Consider the following 24,870-nt stretch of genomic DNA (forward strand, 5'->3'; position numbering starts at 1 on the left):
AGATTGTGAAGGACTATTTACTCTTGTATCATGTTTAGTTTAGGATTTAAAATCTGTTTCGTGTTTGGATGTATAAAATCTCCCGTGGCAAATATGAGAGTCATCGAGAATATTGCAAGACAGCTAGTCAGGTCATAATTTTAAATTATTCGTATAACACGTACTATTCATTGTTTTCATTTTCAAGATGTAACTGAACAAAAGAAGACGTGCGTGATTAGAATCGTCAAAAGAATATTGAGATTCACATACACACAGTCACATTATTTGTTTAAAGTACATTATGAACAAAATTATTAGTCTTAGACAAAAAGAGTGCTTGAAGAAACCTGAATGATTTACAAATACTACACATAAAAAAAAACAAATGCTATATTATATAAAATGTTGTTTGAATTATCATCTCTTCAATACTTCCAAGTTTTTGACATATTTACACTTGAATTAATTCATAAAGGCTTTAATAATCCAATAAGATGCTTCATCTTAACTTACCATTCTAAAATCATAAAGAAGAAAATAAACATATTGTAATTTAAGTTGTAACTTAGCTTAAAAAAACTGTCATTTTCATCTCCCCCACAAATAATATCCTTCATTAGATCATAATATAAAATGACAAGTAATGAAAAAAAATTAAAGATTTTATCCTTAAAAAAAGAAGACCATAAAATCATCCAAAAGAGCAGTTATTTGTACTATAATTTGATGTCTGCTTTTTGAATATTTTAATAGCTTCGAATGACCAAAATTAGCATATGTTTATAATACATAAAGTGCGCAACCCACATCAGGAAAGATCATCATCCACTACTTTTAACTTGCCAATTTCATGCATATCCACATTATTCTTTTAATCAAAGTCTTAATCTTAATTATATCAGGTTTACAAAACTAATCAACTCAACTGTTCTATTGTTTTTTGTCACTTTAATTTATGTTAAATCTATAATATATATATTACATGTATGAGATGGTGAAATTAAATTAGATTCTAATTATGTCTTATAAAATGGAGCACTTGGATTAATGTCGAATTAGAAGCCGACAAATCGGCTAATTACTTTACTTCCTCCTACGTAATAATAGATACTAGATATTTAGTGTGTGTTTAGTGTGATATAACGACAATTAAACTTTATAAATGTAAACCTTTTCACCTTAAAAAGTTGGGTAACAAGAGTATATGCTCTTCATATACCCTGTAAGATTCTCCTAAATGATCAATTAAATATAGACTTTCATTTGACAATGTTTGATTACACAACAACGAAAAGTAATTAATGGGTGTTATTGAAAGTGAGATATCCAATTACAAGGTTATTAAACCCTCTGATAAAATGTTTATGGCTAGACCAAGCAAAGCAACTTTTTACTCGATGTGTAATTATTTTTATTGTCCAATATACTACTCTCTCCGTTTCTAAATGTTTTTCGATTTTATTGATAAGTGGAGTAGTTACATAGTTCAAAATCGTACAGTACTCCATAATGAATGAGAATTTACCATAACTTGTGATTAGTTTCACTAGAATTCCCCTTGCTTAAGAATCTCCCTCCATTCCGTATATCCCAAAATAGTATACCAACAGACTAGTGTTGCGACAAATGGAGTACAATTTACAGGGTAATAGACACTAATCACTTTCTAACTGACATAGTTTTGGACAAGATATGTTTTATGGGTGCTGTCCTGCGTGTCCAGTATACACCATCTTTCTAACAGCTGAGTGTTTTTAAGACTTTTTTTGGGTCAAGTATATGATATCATAGGTTAATCAAAGACAATTCATGGTATTTACTTTCAATGTATATCCACACAACACAATGCATTTCCAAATATCTTTCCAAGACTCCTCATCAATCTCAGATAGATCTGTAGTATGTTGATATGCAGGACTACGAAGTAAGGAAGTATGGAGTACTCCGAAAGAGTAGCCAGAACCTGGTTCAATGATCAAACATGTAACCATAGATTTGATTGTTTTGCCACAAATATAGAGATCAGAAGGATTTATGATTGGCAAACTGAGAAGTGGTAATCAAAATTTTGTATCTCGATTACAGGTTAATAACCCCGAATTACTTTGGGGCATTCATTGACAACACATATCCAAAAATTTAATCACTAATGTTACAACCATCAATCTATGATACAAAAACATCCAACATAAAGTGATAAAACTTAGAAAATGATAATTAATCTAAACTTGTCCAAGTTTGACAACTGCAATAGAGAAGCTGGAATTATTACCTACCTCGATCGTGCAAATAATAACTTATGAAGCTTAAGATACAGACTGCAATTTCTTAGATGCACCAGTTTCTGCCTTGTCTTGGAAGAAGTCCTGAAGAGCATACATTTTCACAGGGCTAGATTTCAAGCTCTTAATTGCCTCTGCTGTAACTAGAGCACCAGCAACAGTTGTTACGATTGGAACCTTGTAAGCTAGAGCCATTCTCCTCAGAGCACGTCCATCAATCTGATCAAGATCATCACCTGAGCTTGTAATCACCATCAAATTGATCTGCCCATTTGCAACCATATCCCCTGCATGAGGTCTCCCTTCATGCATCTTCAAAACTCGCTCAACTGGTATGCCTTCTAATTCCAAAATACGAGCTGTTCCTGAAGTAGCGATAAGGTTGAACCCAAGGTCTAAAAAGCCACGGGCGATAGCTGGAAGGTGAGGTTTCGTCAAATCATTCAAACTCAGGAACACCGTGCCAGAAAATGGTAGTTTCTGTCCGGCAGCAATTTGAGCCAAAGCAAAGGAGAGCGAGAAGTCATAGGCAATACCCATAACTTCACCAGTACTTCGCATCTCAGGGCCCAACAACACGTCACAACCAGAGAACTTCTCAAATGGGAGGACTGCTTCCTTCACAGACACATGTTTTGGGATAAACTCTTTGGTGAAATTGAGATCTTCAAGAGACATCCCAGACATGACCAAACAAGCATATTTAGCTAATGGGTGGCCAATTGCCTTGGATACAAATGGGACCGTACGTGATGCACGGGGGTTAGCCTCGAGCAAGAAAACGTCCCCTGATGTTGTGATGGCATATTGACAATTCATGAGGCCACAAACATTCAATCTCTTTGCCAATTTCATTGTCCAAGTCCTAATGGTCTCCAAGCACGAAGATGAAATAGTTTTGGTGGGGAGAAAACAAGCTGAATCACCAGAATGCACCCCAGCTTGCTCGATGTGCTCCATAATCCCACCAATTACCACATTACCATATGAATCAGCTAAACAGTCGACATCTATTTCAACTGCATCAATTAGATACTTGTCGATGAGAACAGGTCGCTCTGGATCCACCTCAACAGCATTTTCAAGATAAGTCATCAATTTTTCGTCATTATATACTATTTCCATAGCCCTACCCCCAAGGACGTAGGAAGGCCTCACAACAACAGGGTAACCAATATCAGCTGTAATTTTGAGAGCATCAGCTTCACTCTTTGCAATACCCCCCTTCGGCTGCTCAATCTTCAACTCATCTAAAATAGCGTTGAACCTTTTTCTATCTTCCGCTGCATCAATGTCATCAGGCGATGTTCCCCAAATACGAACTAGGCCTGCCCCACTAGCACTTTTAAGCTTCTTCTCATCCAAATATTGTTGAATAGGTAGTGCAAGTTTCAAGGGAGTTTGACCACCAAACTGCACAATAATGCCATCAGGTCGTTCAAGGTCAATGATGTTGAGAACATCTTCGACTGTAAGAGGTTCAAAATACAGTCGGTCACTTGTGTCATAATCTGTGGATACAGTCTCAGGGTTTGAGTTCATCATGATGGTCTCATACCCAGCATTCTGCAAGAGAAACGAAAACAAGTTAACCACTAAACCATTAAATACAAAGATGTAATACCACTATTTCAAGAAATTTGACAGAAGAATGAGAGCCTAAAAAAAAAGTAATTATTTTTTTAATAAAATCAATGTTAGCACTTAAAAGAGTCAACAGTGTATAGGACCAATGGTTGTTAGTTAAAAGGCATTATTATATCACGAGAATTAGAATTAATTATGCTAACACGAGTATAAAGCTTTTTAAGAAAAGGAGGGATACTCGGCACAAATGTCAGCGAAGGAATATTTACTTTTTAGTTTACATGTATGATATGGTGCTGAAAAAATAATACTCCGTACCAAGAAGTATGCTGAGTGCTTTTCAAACATGTAAAAACGCGGGAAAAATATTGCCATCATTCATTTTAATAATTAAAAACTTTCCAAATAAATCATTGACTAATAAGGAGTATTTTATTATTACAACAAAACCATTGACTAATATCATCACAATGGACAGCACAAAGCACATGCTAACCAATATCTTTAACATTTAAGGCACAGTTCTTTTTTCTTGCATGTCCCAAAAGGGGGAAAAAACAAACAATTAAACAAATTATTGAACAGGTATTTTAGGTTTTGAGTTTTGACACAATTACAAAATGGACAAAGCACCATTTGTTTCCAAAAATTCTCAAGCATCCGAAGGTTATTACAGAAAAATTTGCAATATATAATGTCCAAAAGTATGCAAACACCACATGCAAGCAATACAATAAATAAACAAATAAAGATGTCACAAGCTACATTAGCAGAAAGTTTTAGCTCAACTACAAACCTGAAGGGCAAATGAAGTATGGCAGCAGCAGTAGTCAAATTCAATTCCTTGGCCTATACGATTTGGCCCACCACCAAGGATCAACACTTTTTTCTTTTGAGTAGTAGATGATTCACACTCAAAATCATAAGACGAATACATGTATGGAGTATTAGCCTCAAATTCAGCAGCACATGTATCAACTCGCTTATAAGCTGGGGTAACACCAAATGACAACCTTGTAGAACGAACCTCTTTCTCAGTCGATTTAGTTGCAAAGGCAATTTGTTTGTCACTAAAACCTCTTTTCTTTATCTCATAGAAGTCATCCTTCGTGAGGTCAGACAGTTTTTGAGATAGAAGATATTGCTCAGTATCAACTAATTCTTTGAGTTGTGTGAGAAACCATTTATCTACAAAACTCAGTTCATGAATTTCATCAATTTTCATGCCTTTCTTCATCACAGCATAGATAGCATGGATGCGATCAGGATTTGGAACACGGAGGTTGTATTTCAGCTGCTCCCAATCCCAATCCAACTCCTTTATCTTGCCACATCCCCACCCTGAGTAGCCAAGTTCCAGAGATCTCACTGCCTTTTGGAAAGACTCCTGGAATGTGCGACCTAAGGCCATGGCCTCACCAACAGACTTCATCTGAGTGGTGAGAATTGGCTGAGAGCCAGGGAATTTCTCAAATGCAAATCGAGGAATCTGCACGAGTGTATAACATGAAAATAATATGAGATGCGTAAATCCACTGGTACTAACAATGACAGTAATAAGAAAGAGATATTGATAAAATTTATATGAGCAACACACAGATAATAAAATGCTATGCAAACAGATCAGCTACATGACACTAACTCTAAAATTTCTGCTTATCCAGCAACACCTAGAAGTTGCAGTCATGTCTAGCAGATGTCTAGCTATATTTAGCATTTCCCTAGTGGTCAAGGGTGCCTCCAAATTCATAGTGAGAATACATTTGAGCTCTATAACAAAACTTCCAAAAGTCATTTCGGCAGAATATTTGATGCTAGATCATTCAGTGATCACTGCTTCCATATATGGACATAACAGCCACCAGAGAAAAGTAACCACAATTTCACAATGGATTTCTTAAAGTGAAAATCACTAAATTATGTATAATGTACATCTCTTACGTCTCGCATCTTAACATAAATAATAAATCATCTTCATCTCAAATGAGGAGCCTTAACAATATCTCTTTTCCTTCACCTGGGCACCTAGCAGCCAACATTCACTACCTACAGCATACTACAGGTATTTTATAAGCCAATATTCCACAAGCAACTAACTTACCAGAAAGTCAGAAATACCTAATTACACTATATTCAGATATCCAGGAGAAAGGGGAGAGGGGGTAGTGCAGAAATTGTAAAAGACTTACAGAAACAATAGGATAATACTGACCTTTGTCACCACATAATCAATAGAAGGCTCAAAACTAGCTGGAGTTTTTCTTGTAATGTCATTTGGAATCTGATCCAAAGAATAACCAACCGACAACTTGGCAGCCATCTTTGCAATCGGAAAACCAGTAGCTTTAGAAGCAAGTGCAGATGACCTTGACACCCTAGGATTCATCTCAATAACCATTACTTCCCCATCAGCAGGATTAACCGCAAACTGAACATTCGAACCACCACATTCAACTCCAATCTCTCTAATAATAGCAATAGAGTAATCCCTAAGCCTTTGGTACTCCTTATCAGTCAAGGTCTGAGCAGGAGCAACAGTAATCGAATCCCCGGTATGCACTCCCATAGGATCAATATTCTCAATTGAACAAATAATAACCACATTGTCAGCCAAATCCCTCATAACCTCTAACTCATACTCTTTCCACCCCAACAATGACTTCTCCACCAACACCTGAGAGGTCAAGCTAGCAGCCAAACCCGACTTACAAATCGTCTCAAACTCCTCCCTATTATAGGCAATCCCTCCTCCGGTCCCTCCCAATGTAAACGCAGGCCGAATAATCAAGGGAAACTCCCCAATCTCACTAGCAATCTGAAAACACTCATCAACAGTATTCCCAATCCCAGAAGGCGGTGTCTTTACACCGATATTCTTCATAGCCTCCCTAAACAACTCCCTATCCTCAGCCTTCTTAATAGCATCTAATTTCGCCCCGATTAACTCAACCCCATACCTATCTAAAGCCCCATTTTCAGCCAATGCAACAGCCAAATTCAAAGCAGTTTGTCCCCCCATAGTAGGAAGCAATGCATCAGGCCTTTCTTTCTCCAAAATTTGTTCAACTAAATCAGGGGTTAATGGGGTAATATAAGTTCTATCAGCCAAATCAGGATCAGTCATAATAGTAGCAGGGTTAGAATTTACCAGAACAACTTCATACCCTTCTTCCTTCAACGCCTTACAAGCTTGAGTACCCGAGTAATCGAATTCACAAGCTTGTCCAATCACAATTGGGCCAGCACCCAGAATCATAATCTTCTTCAAATCAGTTCTTTTCCCAGTTTTCTGCACAACTTTTTGTGGGGTTTTATTAGCACCATTTTCTGCTTGACCCTTGATAGTTGAAGAAGTTGCCCGTGTCCTGAAACTCCATGGCCGTGCGAGGCGCAAGTTTAGGGAAGAAGAGAGGGTGTTCTTGGAGTGGAAAAGGGTGGAGTGGGAAGAAATTGATTTGGGTAAAGAGGGATTTCTGGGTTTAGGGAGTGAAGGTGATATGAAATTTTCAGGAATTTGATGAATACAGTAACTCATTATTGGAGATGATGAATAGAATTGAATTGAGGAGGAGAGAGAAAATGGGGTTTAAGAGTATTGATGGAGTGAGTGAGGGAAGAAGGAGGCCGTTGGTGAAGAGAGAGGAAGAAGGGTTTTGAGAGAAAAGCAGGGTTTTTGAGGTGGTCTTACTGAGGCAACTGACCAAGATGAAAATGTTAAGGTTAAATTTTGGGAAAACTCACTCATAGGGATGGCAATTCTAAATGGATATCCGCAAACCCGATCCACCCGATATAAATAAATGGACGAAAATCCGCATTAAATGGATGAAGGGCGGGTGACGGATGAAGCGGGTGACGGATCGGGTCGGATTCGGGTGGGGCTCCGTTTCATCCGTCACCCGATCCGTCATCCGTTTATCACCCGATCCGCAGCCCATCCGTATTTAAATAAATTTTTTTTTTCCAATTTTCATATATACTACACTATGTATGTACTGTATATTTCTAAAAAAATAAATATTTCTAAAAATTCTTTAATTTTATTTTACAAAATATAAAACCTCCCTCAATTCCCAATTATGTAGTACAGAAATAAGTTCATGATTCCGTTCAAAAAAAAAAGTAAGTTCATGATTATTATTTTATTATTATTATTGCTATAATTTGGAATAAAAATTTAATTAATGGTTTACTTTTTAAGTTTAAAATTGGCTAAAAGTGTTTTTTTATAATAACATATTAGATTTTATAGTTAGAGTAGGATTATAATTATCATCCGCTAAGCATCCGATCCACCCGTTTCATCCGCGGATGACGGATGGATCGGATACGGGTGATGGGTTTTGCGGGTGACGGGTGGATCGGGTGGAGCGGATGGTTAATTCGGGTGGATGCGGGTGGAGCTCCATCCGACCCGAATCCGATCCGTTGCCATTCCTACTCACTCACACATTCAATCAATCACTTCACACTTGCTGATGCGGCCCTTCTTAAATATTACGAGTGTGTGCGTCATACCGACATTGTAGCATAATTGATGATATAAACAAGATTTGATTTAAGTTGAATTACATCATTTAGGGTTTAATCTAATCAATTATTCATTAAAATTGTGATATTCGGCTCATGAGATGCCGGTTTTATATAATTTTTAAAAGATAAAATTTTAAATTCCATCCATCATCCCATTCTCTTATTTCTATTTTTTTTTTCCTTATATTTGTACACCTTTTTATTTATAACCAAATAGCATTAAAATCTTAACCAACCAAGTAACCCCTAAATGAGTAATTTCTGACCTGCCGAGTAACCATGTCTGACTGATTGTATCTTGTCCAAGTAATCTCAGCCACACATAAAACTTTGTGATTTTTTTGTAGTTAGTGCCAAATTTCAATTGATGCATTAAATAAAAAATTAAATAAAGTCAAGCAATTGCAAATAAATAATGTAACCCCATTTTTACCAATAACAAATAAAGTAATGTTATTACCAACTTTGCTATCTTTTTATTGTGCTTCATATTCAATAATAATACACTAAATACTTTAATTTGTAGTTTACAAGATATCATTTTGAGAGCATTTATTTAATTTCATTAGTTATTATTGTCTACTTATTTTTTGTAATTATATAGTTTATGATTTTATAGCCCAAATAATATATGTATTGATATTCAAAGCAAAACCCGATGCATCGCCCGAGACCACACACTAGTTCGTTGATTTAAAATGTTGATTAAACTAAATTGAAGTGAACTAAAATGACCAATTCCACAATGAACAAATAGGAATGACACTGTAAAATAAATCCTTCGTAAGTTAATATTCCCCGTACGGTAAAAAAATCCTTCAAATCAACCTCTCTTTCAAGTTCTGTTTGATTCGGATTTCAGGACTCAATTCGAAAATGGCGAGCCAAGAAGAAGAGATTAAGCTTCAATTATTTCTCCAATGGCTTCAGGTTAATCTTCTCTTTACTTCTCTCCTAATTTTAACATTCCAATTTCATCAATTTGATTGTAGTTGAGACAATCTAACACCAATTTCCCACAAAAACAAGGTGAATGGAGTGGAGTTTCGAGGTTGCAACATCAAATACTGTGATTCCAGTAAAGGGTTTGGTCTATTTTCAACTACTAATGTTTCTGATGGTTAGTTTATAATTGTATCTTCCTTAGTTTGAACCAATTTTTATCTGGGCAATTTTATATTTCTTGGTTAAAAGGTGACAGCTTTATGATTAGTTTTGGTTTATATGACACAATTTGATTGCTTGATTTTTGTTGTTCTTGGTTTGGTTTGAAATATGTCATCAGGGGTTTTTTTGGTTGTGCCACTTAATTTGGCAATAACCCCTGCGAGGGTTTTGGATGACCCTTTATTGGGACCACCATGTAGAGCAATGTATGAGGAAGGTGAAGTGGATGATAGATTTTTGATGATATTGTTCTTGACTGTTGAACGTCTCCGTGGTAGTAATTCGACATGGAAACCGTATGTTTAGGCATTGATGTTATATGTGTTATTGGTCCTTGGTTAACATGGTTCCTTAGGTTGATTGTTAGGGCTTGTTGTTGCAGGTACCTTGATATGATTCCTAGTTCCTTTGGAAATCCACTTTGGTTTACTGATGATGAGTTTCGGGAGTTGAAAGGAACTAATCTTTATCAGGCCAGCATATCACAAGTAAGCATATTTGGCTGGTTTTTTGGGGTGTGTATGTGTATATAATTATATATGCTGAAATATCATCATATGTATGCATGTCGAAGTTCAAGCCATCTTGTCTTTACTCATAATTATGGTCGTATATCATTGTCCTTTAATTTAAATGAGCATCCTATGTTTGTCAGTTTGTGAACATCAAATGAACCTCCTTATATGTATTACCTTAGTTTCATCTCTTTTGGCATTTTAACGAAAGAGCTGCATTACAGAAGAAGAGTTTGCTGGCTAAGTTTGAGGACAAGGTGAAGAATCTGGTACCGAGACTTCTAATTTTGGATGGACAATCAGAAAGGTTGGTATGTCTGTTTATTACATGTTTGAGAGATACAAAAGATATTCGACTTATGAACAGGCTCCATGATCTTGGAGAGTCGGAACCATTATTTTTTTGCTAGTAATCTAATAGATTTTGCATTAGACATACCTTGCGTAACTGTAGGTACTATTGTATATGGACAACAATGAAAAGGATGAATTAGCAAAACATAATTATGGAATGTCCCTTTTGCACAAGAATTGTCATCAATCAATCAAGCAATCAATAAAAGCCTTAATTCCATAAGTGAGGTCGGCTAACATGAACCAAATGTCCAAATATGATTATTCCGTGTAGTCATCGACATAAATCTTCCTCCTCCATCCCTTACGACCCCTTTTGCACAAGAATTGTCATGCATGCCATTTTATTTTCCAAAAAAAAAAAATATGACACTTTTTTTTGGCAAATTCTTTGTTCAGAAGTAAAGAGGCTGTGGGTTTGTTAAAGTTTATAATACATATTGCATTGTGATAGAAAAACGAGGATAATGTCTATAGCTTTTCTAGTAAATTACAAAGTATTGGGGTGGTAACCTGTGCTCTGTTACATAAGAATTGGTTGACATTGTATCATTTGCTCGATCTCTCTGATTCTGTCTCCTAATAAATCTAGAGATACATCCTGTTCGCTGTAATACAATGAAATGCACATTATTCTGCATCTGCAGATCAAAAAAGTTGTGTGCATAAATGAGAATATAAAATCTGTTAATACAGTTTGCCAAACCCCGAATTTTTCTGAAAATAGGCTTTATGATTTTTTTTCCTATGAACTTTTGCTATATCTAATCACTATGCTGACTTCCTGTTTGCAACTTAATGGCTATTAACATAGTTTTTGTTAGGATTGGATAGGAATTAGACTATTAGAGCATGTGAATTTTATAAAATTTACTTTGCCTTCATGTCTGGTAATGATTATGGGTGTTCATCATCATAGCGTTTACGATTTTTATAGCTACTCACATGTGATCTCTTCTGTCTTTCTTTTCAGGGAGGTGGCTTTTGAAGACTTTCTATGGTACGCAACTATGTATTCTTTTTACTCCTGAACTTGTTGTACTCCTCCGTCAAATTTTCTCCACACTTTGACATCCTTTTTTTAAAAAATAAATTATTATTATTACCGTGTAGAATCTGGTTTAATTTGTTTAAATGTGTATTTTAAATCTACAAACTTTTATATGGAAATAACCTGTGCATAATAACGATCACAAATTGGTTTTGGAGACCTGTGAAAAGTAAGTGTAAAGTTAATTTAGGGATGGGGGAGTATACTCTTTAACACTTAGGGTTGACTTTAGCTTGCTTGCTAAGTAGTCATTTTTCTGATATATTATGTTTAGTTTTTCCAATAGACGGTTTGAATATTTACGCTGGTTGTCGAATAGGTAGTTCATAATATGCATGGTTTACACATGCAGGGCTAGTTCTGTCTTCTGGACCCGTGGTTTGAACATTCCTCTTCCTCTAACTTACATATTTCCTGAAGGTAATGAAGGGAACAATTGTCACTTACCCCAATTTAGCTGTGGTTCTAAAAGTTCATGTAATCTCACCTTGGTTAACAAATCAGACAAAAGACTTGGGCAGAGGAAGCTTTTCATCTAAATGATAGTGTACCTCTTACTTTCCATTTTTAAGGAATCTGCTAATTACCAACTTGTCTTAAAGAAAAACAAAAAAAAAAAATTAAAAATCTGCAGCTTAACGGGTTGCTTTATTTTGTCAGTTGATCTATCATTTGATGGGAATTATTTCTGACGAGGTTGTAGTTTTGTATGATTAATTTTTGTTGGATCCGAGATTCCTGCATCTGATAGTATTTCTAATGGGGTAAATATAGCCTCTATGGAAGGAGAGACTCTGTGCATTGAGGGTCTTGTTCCAGGAATCGACTTCTGCAACCATGGTAGTTATTCTCAGTCCTCTTTCGTACGCAATCTTACTCTTTACTTCTTCTATTGCTTTTGCTTTCTCAATATGCTGTCTTTTGTTTCATGTCTACCTTCACAATCTCTTCAGAGATAGTTGCTAACTGGTAGTATGTGATCTTGTGTAGTTACTGTGTCATCCTAATCATTGAGTGTACTTAGCCATTAACTGCTGGATGTTAGATTGCCCTAGTTGATCTGTCCAAGCATCCAGTTTAGGAAGTTACTGTGATAATAGTTATTAACAGATTTATAAGTCCATTGTGCATTCTCCTTGTGGTTATACCCTGTATTATGTGATGGAATCTCTTGCTAGGATAAAAAAAATTCTGCGCAAACCAACTTGTGTGTAAATTTGTTGTTGCTAACTTGGCATTTCTCATTGCAGGAAGCTTCACTAATCTTTCATATTCTCTGATTAATGACTAGTACTTCTATTGATGTAATGCCTCGAATATCCAACTAAGCTTTTCTGTTTAAAAATTTAGAACACTTTTTTATGACTTATCTCTTTGTCTGCTATTAACCTAAGATGTACAGTAGAGGGATTGGACATACACTACAGGAAATGTCAGGCTGCTTACGTAGTGGATGGAAGGAGCGAGAATGGTTTAATTTCTCACATCTGATGGTTTAAGATCTTATGAGTTAGAAGGTCTACCTAATTAGAGAATCTTGAAACAACTCTGCATGTAATGGCTTGATAATAAAGCTCGTAACATAGATCTTCAAATAGGATTTATTAATGGATAGTTTAGAAATTGATGGGCTTGATTGCAAGATTTGCATCCACAGCTAACTTGAGATTTTGTCATTCCAGCTATAAAACCTGCAGCAACGTGGGAAGTTGATAGCACTGGGACTACCTCTGGAGTACCCTTCTCAATGTTTCTTCTATCTGGTAGACTTTTTTTCCCCTGAAATTATGTTTTTTTTTTTACAGCCTGAAATTATGTTGATATAATTAATTACTACTATCTACAAAAGATCAAAACTCAATGTTTGTTGAATTGTTCATTGTGGTTGTAGAATATCTTGATTATGCTTTTTTCACTCTTAGTTTGTATATCTGATGTTTCTCAATTTCCTATTCGCATGTAAAGTAAATTCTGAAATTGAGAAAGAGATAACCATCAGCTATGGTAACAAAGGAAATGAGGTACTTCTTATCTATGTACTCTCTTGTCAATTATGCACTAAATAGTTGTTTGAGTCTTGCACATTGGTAGCAAAAAGGAAGAAGCATTGGCTTTTCTACTTTGATTCTAATGCTAGGATGGAATAAGTAATAGCGCACCACCCCCACCACCCTCCCCACCTCACCCCGCCCAAAAGATTGGAAAATAAACAGGAACTCCATGTGGTTTGTTCTACATTTATGCTTATTGAAGTAGTGTGCAGGAGCTGCTTTATCTCTATGGATTTGTAATTGAAGACAATCCAGATGATTTTCTGATGGTAATTTTATTTTCTGACATTCTATCTTGTAATGTAAATCACTGATGTCACATTCTTGCTGTTATCTCATAGCTACGTTAAACTTCTTTGGATACATTAGTTGAGTTACTGAACACATTTTGTAATCGACTTCATAAATATTTTTTCAGCTATGTTAGGTTTAGTTACACCTGTAAGTTGATCATGATTTTAGCATGGTGATGAAACTGAATGTGCATGCAGGTGCATTATCCAGCAGGTGCACTTCAAAATGATCCATTTGCAGACTCGAAAACACAACTTCTCCAAGCACAGGTCTGATGGCTGTGCTTCTTCAAGTTGCTTCATTTTTTTTTTTTTTTGGGATGGATGGCTTTGGATGTTTCTTCTCACATACGTAGTATATTGTTAACTGATGTATCCATGCTATATCTAATAATGCTTTAATCTCACAGAAAGCTGAATTAAGGTGCCTGCTACCTAAAAGCTTGTTGGATCAAGGTTTTTTCCCATGCTCATCCTCAGAAAGCAACATTCAGGAATGTGCCGAGAATAAGGGCCCGAATTATAGTTGGAGTGGCCAGCGGAAGACCCCTTCATATGTGAATCAACTTGTTTTCCCTGAGGATTTTATGACTTCCTTGCGGACTGTAGCAATGCAAGAGAACGAGCTTTTCAATGTTCAATCCTTGCTTGAAGAGGTGCAGTATTGCAACCACTTTTCTTGAACATTCTTGGTTTGTGAATCAATATTTCTCTAGAATAAAAATAATTCTGCATTTCATTTCTATTGGCATTGCTGATGTGGTCTTCCACTTGTGTGATGAGGCCCTCAGGTCTTACTAGTCATTTTCCTGCATCTACAATCCTGATCTCATTCTTTCCTCCTCTAACAATGAGTAAAATAATTGAGCTCTCTTTTCTGGTTATCTTCAGATCTTATCTGTCAGTTGATAATTCTGGATTTGAGTGTTTGCAAGCATTATTTTGATGTTGCTCCTATGTGTATATGTGCCTGTACGCGCACGCGCACACACACACACCTGCTTTTGACATCAATCATCATGAGATTTTATAATATATAACCCTGCGCCCCTGCCCTATGACCTGTCTTGTGAATATAGTATAATGGTCTCTAGTCTGTAATGCTACTTAACTAACTAAAAGATCTCAGTTGATTACAAGAGTATTCCTTTTGGAAATTCTGAAATTCTGTAGCTTGTTTTTATTCTTCTTCTAAGTTTATCTAGTCAAGTGAATGAGTGATCACCCCTTTTTTTTTAATAAATATTTGGTGATAGTTTTTTGTTTCCTTTTATACTATATTTATTGGAGTATCACCAGTAAACATCTTATTTGCTAATTGTTATATAGCTTGTTGGAAGTGAAGGGGAGAGGGTGCCATCAGAGGCTGAAGTTCGAGCAGCTGTATGGGAAGCTTGCGGGGATTCAGGGGCTTTGCAACTTCTTGCTGATCTGCTGAATACGAAGTGAGTTTCCATGGTCCTTTATGCTATTCTGAGAGCTGTTTTGTAAAATTATGCCCTACTTTCTCATTTTTAGTTTAAATGAACTGGTCAAAACGATTTCCCCCCACCCCCTTCCCTTCCCCTTGGGTTTTTACTATTGATTACCATGTAGGCATGAATTCATGAAAGTATATTCTTCCCTTCCTCCAATCATTTCCCCCCAGTAGGTGATCTTTATCTTTACATGCACTTTTTTCGTCTCACAAAAATCATTTAAATTCCGAGGCAAAGCTGTGAGGACACTGAGATCTGAAGAAGATATGAATTGCATTGTCTAATGTGCTAACTGGAACTCTGATCGTGCTAGGTTAATGGATCTTGAAGAGGGCTCGGGTACAGAAGAATCCGACTCCAAATTACTTGAGAAGACTGATGAGATGATGAGCAGAAACCGGTGGGCGAGTATAGTCTATCGACGAGGACAAAAGCAACTAACCAGACTGTTCCTACGTGAGGCCGAGCATGCTTTGCAACTATGCTTGATGGAAGAGTGCTAGACCTTCTCTATGACTATCCCACACAAATCAACAGCATGAATTCATTAATTTGCACCCATTTTATCTAGTAAGCTTTATGTTCTATATTATCGAATTTTGCATAGAGTTATAGATTTACTGATAGTTCAATAATGTTAATGCCTATTTGATTTAGGATTTTGCAACCAAAATTTTGTCATAGAAAGTTAAATATATTGCTCAATAAGATCAGTGACTTGCAATCTTACACTTGAATTCTGGAATTCATATCCAAAGAGCTTCATTTTACCTTGCTTCGTGTTTTCACATTTGGTTTTGCTTATGGCTTATATTTGTCCTAGGCGAATCCATATCGTAACAAAGGCAGTACTACATTCACAAGGTTAGAAACTTAAATACTAGCCGCGTCACTACAATTCTCATCAGTCGATTTTCCTCAAGTAACACCACATTACCAATGTTTTTGTAGTATATGTAGAAGTATAATTAGAAGCACAAATATCTTCATCTCACACCATAAGAATCAAGATTGAAACTTTATAGTGCAATTTTCAAAAGCCTAGCCAAAAAGCTTCATTTCCCTCATATATAATACAAGTTCAAAAAAATTGAGCATAGCTTCAAAGAGTTGACAATATAAAACTAAGGCTCTTCTAGGCCAGCAAGATTTCTAAGACTCCATCCAATGGCATAAGCAACAGCAGCAGCAATGACACCATTAGAAACAGTCATGACAGCCGAAAGCGTATAACTTCCACCGGAGATCTTCGCCTTTGCGAGTCCTAGAAGAGTGAGGGCGAGGACGGACAGTATGCAAGCGCCGATGAACTTGATGGTGTCGTTGTTGGTGAATGGAATGAGAATGATAAATGATAGAAGTGGAGCACATCCAAATACTAGGAAGGAAGTGAAGGTGACTAACCCACTCTTCCATGGCTTCTCCTCTTGGTCTGGTGGCATTATCCCCTTTTGTCCCATCATTTTCTCATCCACCATTATATTTTTGTACTTTGAAAATATTTCTACCACCTGTTAAATGCATGCAGTCAAATTTTTCACATATGCCGATTTTAAATAAACGACCAAAATGCCCTTACTAAATAAAAGGTAGGGAAAATGAGAACACAACACAATCTCACCATATCAGCTCATTTCATTAAAGAGTTACGCTAATTGATTAACAGTTAGACAACTAACAGAATAAGAGCTCTAATTCGTTAAATTTATCAAGTAAAAACGCGACAAAATGAAGAGATTTGGTAGATTACCGTATTAGCATCTTGGGGATCCATACCAAGCTCTTGATAACGCTTAACCAAATTTGTAATTTGTGACAAACCATGATTATCAACCTCCCATTGTGTAACATCTCTTTCTTTAGAAGCCATCTCCTTCTCAGTAGAACTACTCAAATAATCCCCAAACCCCATAGAAATCCCATCAGCCACTAGATTCGCGAATCCTAACACCAAAACATCGACGGATGACATACTGCCACCACTAGAGATCGACGAGATAAGTGAAAAACAGGTGACTATAGCATCTAACCCTCCATACACAACACTTTTTGCACTCTCTCCCTTCCATGTTGGGCTTTTGGGCTTGGGCCTATCTTCATTTTGGGCCCTTTCATCATCATAACCATCTTCATCGGATCTTCTTCTTCTAAACATTTGGTTTTCTTCGTCAATTTCTTGGCTTAAGAGGTTGGTTTTGTCAATACTAGTGTAAGTGCTATTGTTGTTTTTTCCAGACATTTTTATTTCTGGAAATTTTTACTGGTTTTTTTTTTTTGGTTTGTAATTGTTTTTTATTTTTTATTTTTACTTTGCTAGAAAATGGTTGCCGCTTTTGGAATTTAGTATGGTTAGTTTTATAATGGAGGAAAGGTGATGAAATGAACGTATAGGTGTCACCATGCATGCAAACTAGAATGAGGTGCTTATACGTGTAACACTATTGTTATTTATTCTAATTTCTACCTATGCATACTCGCAATACTTTTTAATGGCTACCATAAAATTATATCGACTATGATAGTTTTCAATTTAGACCATACCATTTTTAGAAATTAATCAAATCCATTGCTTTATTTTATTTTTTTTTGACAAAAGATACTATTAAAGAAACAGGATTACAACCTAAATAGACTAAAACATGTACATAAAAAGCTACACACACTAAGAACTAGAACAGGAAGATCGAAGATAACAAAATACTGAAAAGATCTTTTCCATTGATTTATTTAATTTGACTATTGCAAGAAAGATTAGAAAAAATAATTGGTTATCACTTAATTTTATCTTATCTATTGCACAATGTATGAACTAATAAAATTATTATACTCCGTATTACTCTAATGATCAAGTTGACAATTCTGATTTAAAAGTTTATATGTTCGCTATACGTGATTTTTATAGCCCTTTTAAAACTATCCTGTATATGATTTGTTATTTTATACTACGTAGTATCTATTACTTTGTACTTTGTATGATTGTACAAGTAACCTCGGCCTATAATAAAATTATTGTGAGGCCTATCCTATGAGAATTTCGCATTTATTCTCATAGCATATTGGTTGCTTACAAAGTTTGGCTTGCATAAAACCACAATGAGTTTGCTAATATGCTTTTAATTTCCAATCTATCCTTACTTCTAATGTTTTGCTAATTTATCTTCTCATTTTCTAGTTTAGGTTCGTTAACAAAAAAAACTAATCTGATTAAAGTACAACCGATTATACAGTAAAAAATTTGGTCGAATTACATCATATCGGCTTACACTTGGAGGTGATTTCAACATTACAGCTCACGATTTTAATACTCCTAAATCCAACTTCTTCGGATCTTGTTTACTTGGCAATTTGGCATTCATAGATGCACATAAATTTTTACATATCACGACCCCAAAAATACTCAAAATTGTCCCTTCTTCATCCCCAAATTCGCCAAAATACCTAAATACCCTTAACAGAATCAAGAGTTATAGTACACCAATCCCATTTCCATGGATACTTATATTTATCTTACATTATTTTGGGAAATGATCCTAGTCAAACTACATTAATATTTATACTCCCCAAATTAATTACTTTGTATAATTAAGATTAGTGGGAGAAACTTTAGGAACTTTTAGATCAAGCAAGAAGCAACGTTAAAGTTAATACTCGTAGTTTACTATAGTCTTCTTCATCTAAGTAGGATACTAGGATCAACAATGATTCGATGATCGATTATGAATTTCGGACTATGTTAATAAAAATGAAATTTTAACGATTACAGATACGAACGACTAGAATCCTTAATTAACCTGTACTAGCTATTATCTTCTGCTGAAATCACCAATGTTAATATATATTCACCTGATATATATGTAACACATTCAAAAGGGGGGAATATAATCAAATACATCTCTATAGACTTGCTATCACAGCATCACCAACCCAATTACACTATTGCTCCCTAAATTTTTGGAGGGATCCTATCAATCTACAACAGACGAACTCATTAAAAATGTTGTGCTAGACGCGGTATTTACTCTCAAACCACCTGCCTTCTTTCTTGGTCATCTTCGTTGATCAATCGGTTCATCTCCTCTTCTGTGGGTAGTCTTTCCACCTTGCTGACTTCGGTTGGTTTTGGGACTCTATTCTGGGGTTTGTTATCTGGCAAAAGCTTTATTACGATTCCCATGGTAATCAACAACAGTCCTGTTCCGTGCTGCTCAGTTAAAGGCTTTGTGAAGAGCAAGTAAGATAGCAGCAATGTCACTGCCTTTCTTGCTGTGGTCACCTGAGATTCAATCAAAATACGTTATAATATGAAGTGTTAGTTTTGTTGTTGGAAAATGGATCAATGCATAATATTCCTTAACAAAAGATGACAACGAGTTAAAAGCAGAAAAAAGCCAAGGAAATGGGCATATACATTACATACCATAGCTGTAGTAGCAGCACCAAACAAAGCAATGAGAGATAAGACAGAAACTTGACCAATAAAGGTAGCCATGGCTTCAAAAATCAACACAGCATACACATAGGGATGCTGCGTAAGGAACGTGAGAGAAACGTGTCAAGCAAATCAGACAAACAAGAACAAGGTTTTGCGATAAGGCTGGCTAGTTCAGTTGTCAAAGCAGGAGTTTCACCTGAGAACATGAAGTCCATGCTCTAAACAACTCTCCTGTCAGAACCATAGGTGGAATCAACATGGGCAAACCAACAACTGTTGAGCAGAATAACATCTCCATCTGTTACCATAGAGGTCAAAAAGATGGTTAGGCAATCGTTTAATCTGGAATTTGGATCACATTTTCCTTATGAAATGAGTTGTGTAGGATGGTGTAAACAACACCTGAGTGGTTTCAGGATTCATGGTGAAGATCGCTTCTTGCACGTTTCCGAGGAAGGAGTCCATAATAAGAGCACCACTAATCATCATAACACCAATCATACTAAAATTTGGAGATGTTTGAGCATCTGCTAAAGTGAAGAGTATCAAACCCACCACCAAAAGCAATGCTGATAAATACTCAGATGGAGGGTACTTCCTTCTTAAACCCGGAATGAATGCACCCATTATCATAACCGGTAAAACCTGTTTATGCCACAATCAACGAAATGTCCTTTATTAACATAATGTTACAAAAAGTACTTTCTTTGGCTCTTTGCTCGAAATTGATAGTCACATGTACGAGTACGATTTAACAAGGTGTCACATCGTTGGTTTAATTTTTCCAAAATGACTTAGAATGTAACAGCTTACAGCTAATTTCGGACAAATTGAATACAATACTAAGAAACACAAGCACCTTGATCTACAAGGATTAAGTTGGGTTATTAGCAATATTAGTATCCATGAAGGGGGTAAGGAAATCAAGTGACACAATCTTCCAAGTCAAAAGTTGCACCTAAAACATATATAGAATACAAGTAACCAAATTGATTAAGTAATAAAAATGCCACTAATTGACATTCAACTAGTTCACCAAGTAACATAAACAAGCTCAAATTCATAAACGAAACGACGAAATCAACACCGACACTGATTGAGAAACAATAGTGCATAAAGATTAGCAGAAAAAATGGTGCAACTTTGAATAAAATATGATTCATATGAAGTAATTAGCAAGTAATTAGTGTGTACCTTAGTTGACTTGAACATAATTTGAGCAGGGTAATTAAGAAAAGCCAAGGATCCTTTAGTAAGTCCATGAGAACCCATTAAAACTGCTGAAAGCTTGACATAAGTCTTCCATGGATTCACCATTTGTTTAGTTGTAAACCCATTCATGTAGATTAATGCTAAGTAAACAAACCCCTGAATAAATGTGAAGTACCAACCATAGCTGCAACCAATTTTACCATTAATTAGCTTATTAATTAATTAGAAAATTATCCACCAAATTCCATTTTTTTTTCCTAATTACCCTATAATATCCCAAATAATATTGACCCAAAAAAATCACCCTGATTCATTAAATTATTGTTGTAATCAATTAAGATATCATTAATTTTTTACTCAAGAAAATCCCAAATGCAACTACATTAGATTATTAGATAGAAAAAACTCACCTAAATTTAAGTCTGTTGTATACATATTCCTGAAATCAACAAAAAAAAAACACAGAAAAAGGGGTAAAATTTGAGAAATTGAACTAGAAAAATATGACGAAAAAAAAAGGAGCATGCATGAGAATGTATACCAATGGAAATACAGGACAAGGGTAAAAAAAAATACAGTAAAAAATTCTTAGAAAATGTACTGATTTAAGCTGTGATAAATTACAGATACATTTTCTCAAATATGATTTTTTTTTAAAAAAAATAATTAATCACAGTACAGATACAGCCAAAAACAAACTAAAAAAAGTGACAGAAATAATTGATGAAACCCAGAAACACATAAAACAAGCGTAACAAACCCATAATTGTTTTTTACAAATTTCACAACAGAAAGTGAATTTTCTTGATTTTCGCAAGAAACCCAAAGAAAAAAAAAATAGAAAAGAGAAGAAAAAAAATGTGCGAAGAAGAAGATGATGATTAACCTCGCAGATGCCATTGATGAGGTAACCGAAGAAAAACCCAGAAGAGCAAATCAGGAATTGATGCCATTTAGGTCTACTTGTTAAGCTGATTCCAAACAAAGACCTAGCTTGTTCTTCGTTGTTGTTCTTCATCGAGCAAAAACCCAGAAATTAAAAATCGAAAAATTAATCAATTTTTGGTTTAGAAAGAAAAATATAAATTGGGATGAAATTATTAAAACTGGGTTTTATTATTTTTAAATTTCAATCTTAGACAAACATTATTAGAAGAGAGAAATTGGAGAAAAGGAGATGAATTATAAATTTCTTCCCCTGTTTTTGAGACATGGGGTTTTCTTCTCTGTTTTGGAGAGAGTGTGTTTATTATATAAGGAGGAGGTTACTAGTTAACAAAGTTATAAAATATTCCTTTTTTGAGGAGATGGTCAACAATGAAAATTGGGGAGTGGAAAGGGGTAAAATTGGAACTTTATTTGGACTTCTATTAAATTGGAGATTATGGTTATTTTATTTATTAGCTAGATTTTTAAGTTTGTGTATGTTAAGAATTAGGTAGCTTATTATATTTACATTAATTTTATATTTAAAAAAACATATATATCACATTTATATTGTATGTATTTCTTTCTAATTTTCTATAACTCTAATTCATGAAAATGATAAATAATGCATCATTTAACAATGTTAAGGTTGTATAATAAGCTAGAAAAAGAAGGATTGAAAATAACTACAGTACTTACAGAAAATTATACTGCTAGCTTCTTTTCCTTTTTTATTTATTTTTGCTGGTTTTAGGAATGATAATTTTAGATTAATTAGCAAAAATAAAGCTATATTATTGTGAAACAAAAATTCTTAAAATAAGTTAAGTTTGTTAAAGAAGATAAGGGTTTTCTAAGCTCAATCCACATGTCTAGCTATAACAAATTAACCAAGTATACATGAATTAAGTTCATGAGTGACGACCAAGGATTGGTTCGCTTCAGTCTTCCCTGTATTTTCTAGATATTACCTTTTAATTATTTACTTACTGCCAATTAACCTTAATCCCAATTCAAATTAATAAACATTATACAAAGTACAAAACTAATATTTGAAAAATCACACATTTACCCAAATCTTAAATCACACATATAGTCAAAGCTTGGTCAATTCATGCTAGCCCTTGTAGCCTTGTAGGTGTTATAACTAAGGTATTATACTCTTGTTGGATATTAGGTACACTTTAATTTGATGGTTAATCCGTCAAAAAGATGGTTTAAAACATTACGAAGGAGAGGATAAGAAGGTTCACATTCTAGTATCTTTTTCTAAATTGTCATTATGTCAATTAAAAGCTTGTGAAATTCAACTCCTCTCCTAGTTTCTTTCTCTTTTTCATTCACCTCATGCTAATAGGAGTAATTGAGAGAAATAAAGGGGTTAGGGTTGACGGCTATATGAAGGAATCAAGCTAATAAAACTACAAATTTAAGCATTCTATGAACATTAATCCAAATTTTTATGTGACAAGTTGCAAATTTTAAGATACTTGGTACAAAATTCTGAAAAAGATAGTTTTTGTATCGTTGTATACTGACTAGTCTACTTCATAGTGTACTAATTTTTTTTTCTTTTGTTTTTATATTTAGCTTAGTTAGCACAAAGCTGTTGGAAATAGAAGTGGAAGTAGCTAGTGGTGGGTTGAAATTGTAAGTATTATTGCATGGGAAATTTCCTACAAATGCATGGCAATTTCTAGTATTTATAGTGGTATATGTCGGTTTACTTGCTCCACCGACATACTACACCTAACTTTCTAGCTTCCTCTAGATTACTCTTTGACTTAATTTCTTACATACACTAGATTTCTCTAGATATTTATGACACTAGGCTTATTCTACAATTATCTAGCTAATTATAGATATTTACTAAGATTTTTCTAGATTACAATTTTTAACACTCCCCCTTAATCTGAAAAATCTTGTACTCCAAACTGTCTTCTCAAAATATTGTTGATGCTCTTGTCACCAACGACATCTGATGTTGTTTCTTCTTCTTGTCTTTGTGTTGGTACTCATGTTACCAACCTTAATTTGTTGTCTTTCTTTTTGTTAATTTTGTTGGTACTCGTGTTACCATCTTTCTAACTGATGCTCGTGTCACCAGGTATCTCCCAAATTCTTCCTTTCGAATCTATCTCTCTCCTTTTTTTTCTTCTAATTTTGGTGCTCATGTCACCAAATATTTCTGCTAATGCACTTGTCATTAGCAACCTCTTATTTTCTTCTTCAAAACAAGCTTTCTTCATTATCTTCCTTGCCAAAATTGGCAATTTCCATATCAGCTTTCTTGAACCTGCAATTCTTTCCAACATGGCCGAACTTTTTGCATATCCAACATTGTGCTTTTCCTTTGAAGTAGCAATCTGCACTATCATGGTTAGTTCTCTTACAAATTTTACAAAATAATTTATTCTCCATACCTTTGTATTTTGGTGAATCTTCTTCATCTTCACCCTCGGCCTTCTTCCTGGACCCATTTTTCTTGATTTCTCCTGGTTTAAGAGAAATTTTTGCTGCAAGCACGGTCTCCATCATGTCTTCATCATTACTTTGACGATTTTTTCTTTGTTCATGGGACTCCAGAGATCCCATAAGTTGTTCAACAGTTATGTTGGATAAATCTTTTGTTTCTTCAATTATTGTAACTATATTATCAAATTTGTCATTTAATGATACTAGAATTTTCTTCACAATTTTTTCATCCGAAATTTCTTCTCCATATGATTTCATTTGATTAACAATCTCGATAATTCTTGAAAAATAATCTTTAACCAACTCATTTTCTTTCATCTTTAAATTTTCAAAATCTCTTCTTAAAGATTGAAGTTTGATACTTCTCACCTTGCTATCTCCCTGGAACTCTTGTTGTAGAATCTCCCATGCCTCCTTTGCTGTATTAGCCCTCATAATTCTTGGAAAAATGGTATCTTTCACCGCGTTTTGTATGAGATATAATGCTTTTGCATCCTTCATCCTTTCCTCCTCAAGTCTCTTCCTTTGAGC

At 35.0% G+C, this 24,870-nt stretch overlaps 4 protein-coding genes across 5 annotated transcripts; 1 reads left to right on the forward strand and 3 right to left on the reverse strand.

Moving 5' to 3' along the window:
• Positions 1-1,998: 1,998 nt before the first annotated feature.
• On the reverse strand, positions 1,999-7,567 carry LOC145639530 (carbamoyl phosphate synthase arginine-specific large chain, chloroplastic-like). The gene is made up of 3 exons (XM_081690791.1): positions 6,064-7,567; positions 4,648-5,340; positions 1,999-3,830 (listed from the first exon to the last, which is right to left on the reverse strand). The coding sequence occupies exons 1-3, from the start codon at positions 7,384-7,386 to the stop codon at positions 2,289-2,291; spliced, it is 3,558 nt and encodes a 1,185-aa protein (XP_081546917.1). The 5' UTR covers positions 7,387-7,567; the 3' UTR covers positions 1,999-2,288.
• A 1,631-nt stretch (positions 7,568-9,198) lies between these two features.
• LOC145638522 (fructose-bisphosphate aldolase-lysine N-methyltransferase, chloroplastic-like) lies at positions 9,199-16,063 on the forward strand. Of its 2 annotated transcripts, none has more exons than XM_081689501.1 (15): positions 9,199-9,314; positions 9,414-9,504; positions 9,670-9,847; positions 9,934-10,039; positions 10,291-10,373; positions 11,394-11,420; positions 11,824-11,891; positions 12,246-12,311; positions 13,154-13,234; positions 13,437-13,492; positions 13,735-13,791; positions 14,014-14,085; positions 14,226-14,471; positions 15,145-15,260; positions 15,607-16,063. In XM_081689501.1, the coding sequence occupies exons 1-15, from the start codon at positions 9,261-9,263 to the stop codon at positions 15,794-15,796; spliced, it is 1,491 nt and encodes a 496-aa protein (XP_081545627.1). In that variant the 5' UTR covers positions 9,199-9,260; the 3' UTR covers positions 15,797-16,063. The 2 variants fall into 2 exon arrangements, with proteins under 2 accessions (XP_081545627.1, XP_081545626.1); XM_081689500.1 differs by having other exon boundaries at positions 11,824-11,890; positions 12,197-12,311.
• Positions 16,064-16,261: 198 nt separating this feature from the next.
• On the reverse strand, positions 16,262-17,539 carry LOC145638523 (uncharacterized). The gene is made up of 2 exons (XM_081689503.1): positions 17,044-17,539; positions 16,262-16,804 (listed from the first exon to the last, which is right to left on the reverse strand). The coding sequence occupies exons 1-2, from the start codon at positions 17,530-17,532 to the stop codon at positions 16,418-16,420; spliced, it is 876 nt and encodes a 291-aa protein (XP_081545629.1). The 5' UTR covers positions 17,533-17,539; the 3' UTR covers positions 16,262-16,417.
• A 1,468-nt stretch (positions 17,540-19,007) lies between these two features.
• LOC145638524 (UDP-galactose/UDP-glucose transporter 2-like) lies at positions 19,008-22,203 on the reverse strand. The gene is made up of 7 exons (XM_081689504.1): positions 21,824-22,203; positions 21,348-21,376; positions 20,920-21,121; positions 20,128-20,370; positions 19,922-20,023; positions 19,711-19,818; positions 19,008-19,566 (listed from the first exon to the last, which is right to left on the reverse strand). Exons 1-7 carry the CDS (start codon positions 21,953-21,955, stop codon positions 19,315-19,317), a joined length of 1,068 nt encoding a protein of 355 aa, XP_081545630.1. The 5' UTR covers positions 21,956-22,203; the 3' UTR covers positions 19,008-19,314.
• Between the last annotated feature and the right edge of the window lie 2,667 nt (positions 22,204-24,870).

This window comes from Chenopodium album, chromosome 7, assembly GCF_948465745.1.
Source record: "Chenopodium album chromosome 7, dcCheAlbu1.1, whole genome shotgun sequence".
Classification (NCBI taxonomy): domain Eukaryota; kingdom Viridiplantae; phylum Streptophyta; class Magnoliopsida; order Caryophyllales; family Amaranthaceae; genus Chenopodium; species Chenopodium album.